Source organism: Enhydra lutris, unplaced genomic scaffold (genome assembly GCF_002288905.1).
Source record: "Enhydra lutris kenyoni isolate GAN:26980312 unplaced genomic scaffold, ASM228890v2 scaffoldscaffold11, whole genome shotgun sequence".
Classification (NCBI taxonomy): Eukaryota; Metazoa; Chordata; class Mammalia; order Carnivora; family Mustelidae; genus Enhydra; species Enhydra lutris.
Window position 1 is genome coordinate 1423259 of NW_019154095.1, and position 8938 is coordinate 1432196.

General features: G+C 57.4%; 1 protein-coding gene across 4 annotated transcripts; it reads left to right on the top strand.

Moving 5' to 3' along the window:
- Positions 1–3319: 3319 nt before the first annotated feature.
- Positions 3320–7578, top strand: LOC111144534. 4 transcript variants are annotated; one of them, XR_002640407.1, is made up of 5 exons: positions 3320–3502; positions 4273–4396; positions 4516–4681; positions 5994–6804; positions 7555–7578. XR_002640407.1 is itself a non-coding variant. In XM_022498855.1 (4 exons), exons 1-4 carry the CDS (start codon positions 3389–3391, stop codon positions 6430–6432), a joined length of 843 nt encoding a protein of 280 aa, XP_022354563.1. In that variant the 5' UTR covers positions 3320–3388; the 3' UTR covers positions 6433–7186. The 4 variants fall into 4 exon arrangements, 2 of the variants coding, with proteins under 2 accessions (XP_022354563.1, XP_022354564.1); XR_002640408.1 differs by lacking the exon at positions 7555–7578 and adding an exon at positions 7051–7186; XM_022498855.1 differs by lacking the exon at positions 7555–7578 and having other exon boundaries at positions 5994–7186.
- Positions 7579–8938: the final 1360 nt, after the last annotated feature.

An 8938-nucleotide genomic window follows, 5' to 3' on the forward strand; every position in this document is an offset into this window, starting at 1 on the left:
CCCGCCAGGGCTCCCCGGTGGCGGCAGATCCCTTCGTGACCCTGTAATCATGCTGTAGCTCCTGCTCGGGCTGGCCCAGGCTCGGCACCAGTCAGACATCCTGACAGGTGCGTGGGTCCCCTGACCCCAGGCTTCGGCAGGCGGGACACAGAGCCCCTACCCCAGGATGAGGTGCAGGGGTGACTGGGGCCGGCCTTGAGCCTGAGGGCCACCCCGCATGCCGCGATCAGAGCACCTCCATGCTTGGGGCCCCCAAACCAGGTGCGTGTTGTTTCCCGCCCGCACCCTGCTGCCCCTTCCCGGTGGAGTTCCCGTGAGCTTGCGGGACGGGCGGGAGGTCCCCGTACAGCAGCCGCGTCTGTGGGACCCCGGAGCCCCCGTGCCAGCCGCCAGACTGACGCCCAGAGCCAGGGCTCAGGCCTCCTGCCAGTAAGCGGACGACACCCAGACTGTGACTCACCCCGTGTTACCGTTTGCTTCGCTCTAGTGGGGGAGCTTACAGGTTTGAAACCGCTGGTCCCCTTTGTCAGTAGCTAGAGTGTGACACACGTGTTGTCTTCCTGGGTCTTGTCCAGACTACGGCGATGGGAGGGATCTGGGAACCTCTTTTCTTCTAATGACCCGGAAGGTAGAATGTTCTGGAATCGACTCCAGGGTATCCGGAGCCTGGTAGTCTCCTTTCAGGACGGCTGGAGCGCCACGTCAGGAGGGTGTGGGTGGGGAGGGGATCCACACCCTTCTGGAGCTGCCCGACGCCTTCCCCTTGAGGGGACTGTCCTCACCTCGTGCCACAAGCCCAGCGAGGGGAGCGGAGGTCTTTTGTCACTTGGCGTAAGGCTCGCCTGCATCTGGAAGGGAGTAGTAACGTACTGGGCAGTGGTGGGGGCAAGAGGGCGAGACGGAAGCAGGGGTCTGCAGACGTGGGGTCAGCCAGCACCGTGACCTTGGCCTCCTCACCTCCTGGCTGGTGGTCACCTGTTCGGGCAGCTGGCGCAGACAAGGGCCCTTGGGTTTAGCGTTATTTCGGTGTTTTATGCCTGCAGCCCCAGAGCAGCTGGAGGACCCCGGACATTAACCCGGAGGTAGAACCCCCCGTTTTTAAACGTCCGCATCTTCAGTCTCCAAATTCCCTGTCGACATTAACCCGGAGTTAGAACCCCCCGTTTTTAAACGTCCGCATCTTCAGTCTCCAAATTCCCTGTCGACATTCACCCGGGAAAACGTTTCCTGTAACTTGTAACCCTCCCAGTCACGGAGATCGCAGAAGGCGGAACCACCAGAGCGAGAGGCCACACTTCAGCCGTGTCTTTGGTTCGTGTTAAAGTAACTCAGTTCTTGCCCGAGAAATCCCCGAGTCCGTTCGGCCCACCCCGGAGACTTTATTTCCACACGACACAAACCCAGAGTGCGGGCCCCTGGGGCCACAGAAGCCCTCTGTGTGTGGAGCCAAGGTTTGGCAGCGGGAGGTACCCCGTGCCAGGACCCCGTTTTCTATCTTTTGTACTTGCATGTGTCTCAGATGTGAGACGTGTAGTCCGTCAAAACACGTAAAGTGCAGAAAGAGCTTCCTCACCGAAGTGATTTTTTTTTTTTAAGGATTTATTTATTTACTTATGAGACAGAGACCACAAATAAGCAGAGAGCGTGGCGAGGGCAGGGGAAGCAGGCTCCCTGCCCTGGAGCCATGACCTGAGCCCAAGGCAGAGGCTTTAACCCACTAAGCCCCCCAGGCGCCCCTGATTTTCTGCATTTTAATTTGGAGCCAGTTACAGGGACGGTGGTTGACCACGGACTTCAGTCAGTGCATTTCCTTCCCAGATGACGCCTGAGAGCAGACGCCCTTCGCCCCTTTCCCGCCTCCTGCTGGTCTAGGGGGGGCAGTCGTGGTCCTCGTCACAGAGGGGACAGCACGAGGACCTCTGTGACGAGGATCAGGGACGGCGGGGCACACGGCCCTTCCACACAGTCCAGGCCACCTGCATCCGGACGGCTTATCAGGTAAGACAGACCGGGTGAGCCCTAGAGCCACCGTCGTGACGTAGGTCCAATAGAGGGACACCATGTTCAGCCCACTGAGTGTTCATGGTCTTCTGTCTGGGGCTCAAGGGAACAGGTGTATTTAGCCCTTGGGGGAGGACGTTTCCGACGTGAGACTGAACTTTTTCAAAATTACGTCTCTTGATGGGAGGGGATGCTGCGGGGACCCTGGGCTCCACACTCTCTCAGCGCTAATGTCAGAGGACAGTTGGGAAAAGAACCTGTCTCATCCCTCCTTCCCTGAGTTCCCTACACATCGCTTTCCCCCTGAGCTGATAAGTGACACCGGTGAGGGATGACAGCCACCTATGCTCAGACCTTCCCTCAGCGTGGGTGGGTCTGGTGTGTTGTCTGTCACAGTGGGTCGTGTAGGGGGGGACGGGGAGCCTGTAAGCCTGTCTGCACGGTACAGGCCGCCGACCCTCCCGGCACCTGCTCATGACGCCGGCCAGCTGTCCCTCCTCGCACGCCATTCCTCCTTCTGCGTCCGTTGTCAGGATGAGCCTCCCCTTCTCTCCATCCATGTTAGTTATTAGTACAAGTTCCTAGAGTCTTTGTGCTCTGACCGTGGTTACAAGAGCCAGAACCACTGAACGTTCTGGTATGTTCTGAGACTCAGGGTGCCCCAGATCTGTGAGGCAGCCGCAGTGCACACCAGCCCCAGTCCTTGCGTTCGCCCTCTCCTTGCTTCCGGCCACTGCCGTACTTCCCCAGTGTCCCCTCTGTGTACTGTCCCGGCACTGGACTCCACCGTTCCTCCAAGGACGTGCTCCTTCTAAGTAAGGGCTGGTACGTGGAAACGAGGCGATGAGATGTGCTGGTTGTGCGCAGACCGTCCCGACCTCAGACCCTCCTGCCTACAGCACCGGCCCCGCCCGCCTCGGGCAGTGAACACGGCGCACGGCATCGGCAGTGACACGCGCTCCAACCTTCCGTGTGTACGAACCAGGCTTGGGATCGCTTCATCTATGGGGCTGCCCAAGCACCCCTGCCGCAGGGTGGCAGCTTGTGTTCTGTGCCTCAGCCTGAGGGCGTCTCCCCGAGAGTGGCCAGATCCAGTGCCCTTCCCCACACCATGATCGGGTCCTTCTCTGGAGAACAGTTGGCCACTGGCCATTGCTGCTGTGGACATTCCGGTCACTACATCTGTATCTCTAGGGTAAATACCCAGTGGTGCGATGCTGGGTCATAGGGCAGCTCCACTTTCAACTTTCTGAGGAACCTCCGTGCTGTTTTCCAGAGTGGCCGCACCGGCCTGCGCTCCCACCAGCAGTGCAGGAGGCTCCCCTTTCTCCGCATCCTCGCCAGCATCTGCCGTTTCTTGTCTAGCCAAGCTGTGGAGAGAGCCAAGATGCCTTCAACAGACAGGGACAGAGAGGATGTGGTCCACGGGCGCAGTGGAGGAGGACTCCGCCATCAGAAAGGACGATCGCCCGCCGTTTGCATCGACACCGGGCCTGGGGAGGTCAGTCAAGCAGGGAAAGTCCGTTACCACGTGGTGTCACTCAGTTGTGGGGTGTAAGGAAGAGCGTGGAGGGCCACAGGAGAAGCGGGGGGTCAGACGGGGAGATGAACCGTGCGAGACTATGGAGTCTGGGAAACCGAGGGCTTCAGAGGGGAGGGGTGGGGGCTGGGGGAGCCTGGTGGTGGTACTGAGGACGGCGCGGACCGCACGGAGCACTGGGTGTTCCACGCAAACACTGCATCGGGACGCGAATGACATCCGAAACTGATGACGGACCGTGTGGGGACCAACACGACATCAAAAAGGAAGAGACGGTGGTCGGCTTCGTTTGTTTGCTCAGTCTGTGAGTCTTCTCGAGTCCTTGGGGTTGATTTTGCTGCTTGGATCAGTAGAACACGGTCATGGTTCCTGTTCAAACCCTTGCTGAGCAGTGTCTTCCCTCCTTCCCTCCCTCCACCCTGAGCCCTTCCCTTCCTCCCGCACCCTGCGCCCTCCCCTCCCTCCCGCACCCTGCGCCCTCCCCTCCTCATCGGTAACTGATTCCATTTGCGTTCACAGCTGTCTTGAGCCATAGCTCACGTCCCTTTCAACGCACTCATTTCAAGTGTGTGTTTCGGGGTTGTAATGTTCACAGGACCGTGCGGCCATCACCATGTCTGCATTCGAGCGCCGTCCTCGCCCAGAGCAACCCCACACTATCAGGAGCTGCTCCCTGTGGCCTATGGTGGCCCCCTGGCCACAGCAACCAAGAATCTATTTTCTGTCTGCAGGTGGGCCAGTTCTGGACACGGCTGGTGGTGTTCTGTGAGCGGTGTCCTTCACAGGGCGCGAGGCTTCTGGGCTCATCCGTGTGGCCACGCGGCATCCCTGTTATGGCCAGGGAGCTTGTCTTCTGTGGGTAGAGCACGTTTCCGCCCTTCGGGGGTGGCCCACCTTCCAGCCATCGTGGACGACACTGCCGCGATCGTTCCTGCGCACTTTCTCCCGTGGACGCGTGGTCTCCTTTCTCTCAGGTGTGAGCGGAGGACGGACCTGCTGGGACATGGTGTCTCTCTGTGTGGAAGTCCAGGACAGCTTCTGGGAGTGGACACACCAGCTGCTCTCCCCCCCAACAGCTGTGAGGCTCCAGGCTCCCCCTGGCCCTGGGCCTTGTCGGCCTGTCTCCCTGGAGCCATTCTGGTGGGTACCCAGTGATCTTGTGATGCCCATGATTTTCCTTTCCCTGGCGGTTAATCATCCTTTCATTAGGTCATTGACATTTGTATATCTGCCCTGGAGAAGTGCTTACTTACGGTCTTTTTTATTTTTTGTTTAAGTGGGCTCTACGCCCGGCACAGAGCCCAGCTTGGGGCTTAAACTCAAGACCCTGAGATCGTGACCTGAGCTGTCAAGAGTCGGACATTCCCCTGACTGAGCCAGCCAGGCGCACTGCTTTGTTCTTTTCTGATTGTATTCTTGCATTCTTAGTCCTTCTGTCGTTGGGCTGTAGGCAGTCTTTACTTGCTCTGCGTACGTGCCCTTCCCAGACATAAGATTCGTAAATATTTTCTCCTGTCTTTGGGTGATCTTCAATCTTGACGGTGCCCTTTGAAGCACAAAAGCCTTTATTTTTCTCTTGTCGTGTACTCTCGGTGTTTAGGAAGGCTTTGCCAAACCCAAGGTCACAATTTACGTCCGTTTATAGTGTTCGCTATAGCTGAGAAGTTTGGTCCATTTTGAGTTAACTCGTGTGTGAGGAGTGAGGGAGGGCCCACCTTCCTCCCCCTGCAGACATGTGTTCCCCGCTTTGTTGGAAAGGTGATTCTTTCCTTGTTGAACGATTTTGGCACCTTTGTCAAAAGTGAACAGACTTGAGTTGCAAGGTTCGTTCTGGATTCTTGGTTCTGTTGTTTATCCATACATCTGTCCTCCCACCACTGTCCCACTGTCTTACTACTGTAGCTTTTTCCTACGTTGTACACCTGGGCAGTGTTTCCACCTAGGAACAGAGAGCATCTCTACGTGTTCGTCAGAAGCTGGCAGGTGCCTTCCTTTTCTTGCTGCCTGTCCTTCCCTGCCCCACAGACCCTCGCTCCTTTCCCGGATCTGCCCCCTCCGTTCGGATACCCGTTGGCCCACCCACGAGCACGTAGTCTCTCGGCTGCTCGCACCGGGCCTTCCACTGCTGCCGTCTGTCGCAATGACAGATGATGTGTTCATGAGTATCGTGCCTGGTCGTAGTCCGGGAGGCCTTCGGAGATCCGCTGGGTAGGAGGTAGCTGCGAGTGCCTGTGCAGAGTAGGCGGCCCAGATCCCCATCCCCGAGCCGAGCCGCGTGCAACCATCCCCACGGCGTCCAGGAGCTTTCTGACCAGTGAACGGTGTCTCAGACACGTCGTCATCAGCACCTCTCACATGTGAATGAGGCTGAACGTCCCCATGTGTAATGCCTGTTCACGTACATACGGTCTAAGTCGTCTGTTCAGGTCTTTTGCCCGTTTGTTTTCCACAGGATCATTAACTGGTTTGTGGCTTTAAAGTCCGTTTCGCATCAAGGATCTGATCCAGCCTTTACCTCCGCGACGTGGTCCCCTTCGCTCAGTCTGTCATTCGTCTTTCCTGGAGAGAGGGTGTTCTGCTTGGCCGTGCGCATGTTTCTGAGTTACAAGGCTCAGGCTCCCATCGCGTCTGGACCCGTGGTGGGACGAGCGTCCTGTCCACCAGGCCGTGGAAAAACCGGCCTCATCGTTTCACGCCGCAGTCTCGGACCATTGGAGAGTTTGCTCCCGCACGGGGTGTGGAGAACGGACCTGATCTCGCCTCTCTCCACACAGCGCGCCGGCTGTCCCAGCACCGTGTGCTACAGCGTCCGTCTTGGCTGTACCGACCGGAGAGGACATCTGTCCGTCCACGCTGGGCTGCTTCTGCGCTCCATCCAGCTGCTGAGCTGAGCAACGTGCTTCGGCTGGACTGTGTCGCTTGTTCACCCGTCCTTTACGGAGGCCCCGTGGCTTTCGCATGGCAGCTTGGAGCCCTGACATCTGGTGACTCCGAAGCCACACCCAGCAACCGTGGGAGCCTGCCGTGTACACGTGTCCACCGTCTGGTTACTTGTGGCTGCGCAGCTGACCGCCTGAGATGTGGCACGTTAAAACCCCGTTTGTGAGCCCAGATTCACCGGACTCGGCTTCACACCAGAAGTGGCCGGCCCAGAGAGCCCTTGCTCCCTGCGAGGCTGGTTGGAGGACGGTGACCTTGTCTGCCGTGTCTGTGCGCCCGGGAGGTTTTCTGTGTCTCCTCACACAGGTGTCACACCCGTCTCGGTACGTCTGCTTGCCAGCTGCTGACTCTGTTTCCCTCCTGTCATCCGTGTGCTCTTCCCTCTTCTCTCCCCCGCCGCAGGGTCACTGTGTCCGCATCTGACGGTGGCTGCTATTCGCAGGTTACCTTCTGTCTGAACTTGCCGATTTGTCTGAGTTCGTTTCTCATAGATAACCTGGATTTTCCCAGCGTAATACTATCCCTTCAGCTGCACACATAGGTACTTTCACTTTTTTTCTAATTTTCAGGCCTGTGGTTGTTTCCCTTGTGTGGTGACGCTGGCTGACATGCCGCAGTAGCAGAGACCACGGGGAAGCCGTGGGCATCCCTCAGGAGGGCCCCTTCCGGACATGCCGGCCTCTGTCGGGGCAGACCCACACTGGAGAGCGTTCATGCCCTTCAGTCAGCCAAAGCACTTGTAATTACAACAGTGCTGAATTTTGTTAGTTTCTCTCTTTTTTCTCCGGTGCATCTGTGGAGGTAATCGCATAGTTTTTCATTTTAGACCCATCATAGGATATTGAGAGATTTCCCAGGATCGAACCACCCTTGTATTCCTGTAAAAATCTCACGTGGTTGTTGGCCGTGATTCTGACTGCTGGGATCTGTTTGCCAGTATTTTGAAATTTACATTAACGTTCATAAGCGATACTGGTCTAAAATTCTCTTGTACGTATCGGTGCTTGTCTGTATCAGTTTTTGTTTTGTGTGTGTGTTTGTGTTTTTAAAGATTTTATGTATTTATTTGACAGTGCAAGAGCGCACAAGCAGGGGGAGAGGCAGACGGAGAGGGCCAAGCAGCCTCCCTGCCAAGCAAGAAGCCTGATGTGGGACTCGATCCCAGGACCCAGCGATCATGACCTCAGTTGAAGGCAGACACTTCACCAACGGAGCCCCCGGCACCCCGTCTGTGTCAGTTCTAGGTATGTTGTACGTGCTTACGTGCTTGCTAAAAGCAAACTGAACTCTGCTCTCCACAGCCTGCGCAAATGTGGTGGGTCTTTCGTGAAACCATCTTGTGGCGCTTTTTGGGGTGGGGGAACTCCCTGATGAATTTCCGACTTTTCTTCTCTGGAAATTGGTCTCTTTAAGCTTTCTCTCTCTGTTGGGGTTGATCTTGGTTTTTTTTTTTTTTTTTTCCTAGAAAATTTTTTTTCCTAGAAAATTACTCATTTCATCTAAGCTACCAGTTTTTTTAGATTGTGTGTGTAGAGGGCTCACACGTTTCTGAAGCGACTCAGGCTTCAGGGTCCGCCCAGCTGAGCACAGAACTGTGAGCCGACAGTCGTCCTTCTTGTCTTTCTTGGTGCCAGTGCAGCGAGGTGTTCTGATGCGCCTTGCGTGAAATGCGGGAACTGGAAACCAAACCCAGTCTGTGACGCGTTAGCTCTCAACACGGTCGCCTCGTGGGTGGGTGTTCTGACCGTCCTGGAAATAATACCACCTCTGTCGCCTTCAGCATCCAGGCCACACGGTTCCCTGCCCAGGGCTCGTGCCTTTGCTTCAGCAGGAGACTGAAACAAGAGCGTCCGCGTGGCCCCCGGCCCCATGGGCTGGTTGTTCACTGCAGGCTCTGCAGGCTGCAGCGTAGGGGCTGTGGGGACGGAGTTAACGGCGCTTTACACAGTCCTCATTCTCCGTTAACAGTTCACACTGAAGCCAGCGGCCTCCTCCTGGGCCCCTTCCTGGGGGAGAACAGCTAGAGGTTTGTCTCTGTTCTCAGACGTCCGGTGTGGGATGGAGCCCGTCCCACTCTTGGGCCGTGGGTGGACGTCCCTGGTGGCCCCCGTCAGAGTCCCCCTGTCACTGCCGCTCCCCGGTTTCCCAGGAGGTTGCTTCTGTCCCCAGTGAGATTCCCTCGCCAGCAGCCTCTGGGACAGGACGTGGGGGCGGGAGCCCTTGCGGCCGACACAGGAGGCTCCTGGTGGGGCAGGGTGGGGGGCAGTGAGAGGCAGGAGGGGAACAGCCGCAAGGGTGTCCTCAGTCCACAGCCAGCACGGCAGGCGGAGGACCCTGCCAGAAGCACAGACTGCGGGGAGCACGGGTTTCCCGCCGTGTAGCTCCGGTGGAGGCCGGCTCCACACCTGCTATAGGCGGCGGTCGGGTCCCAGCATGCTCCGTCCTGCTCTGGGTGTG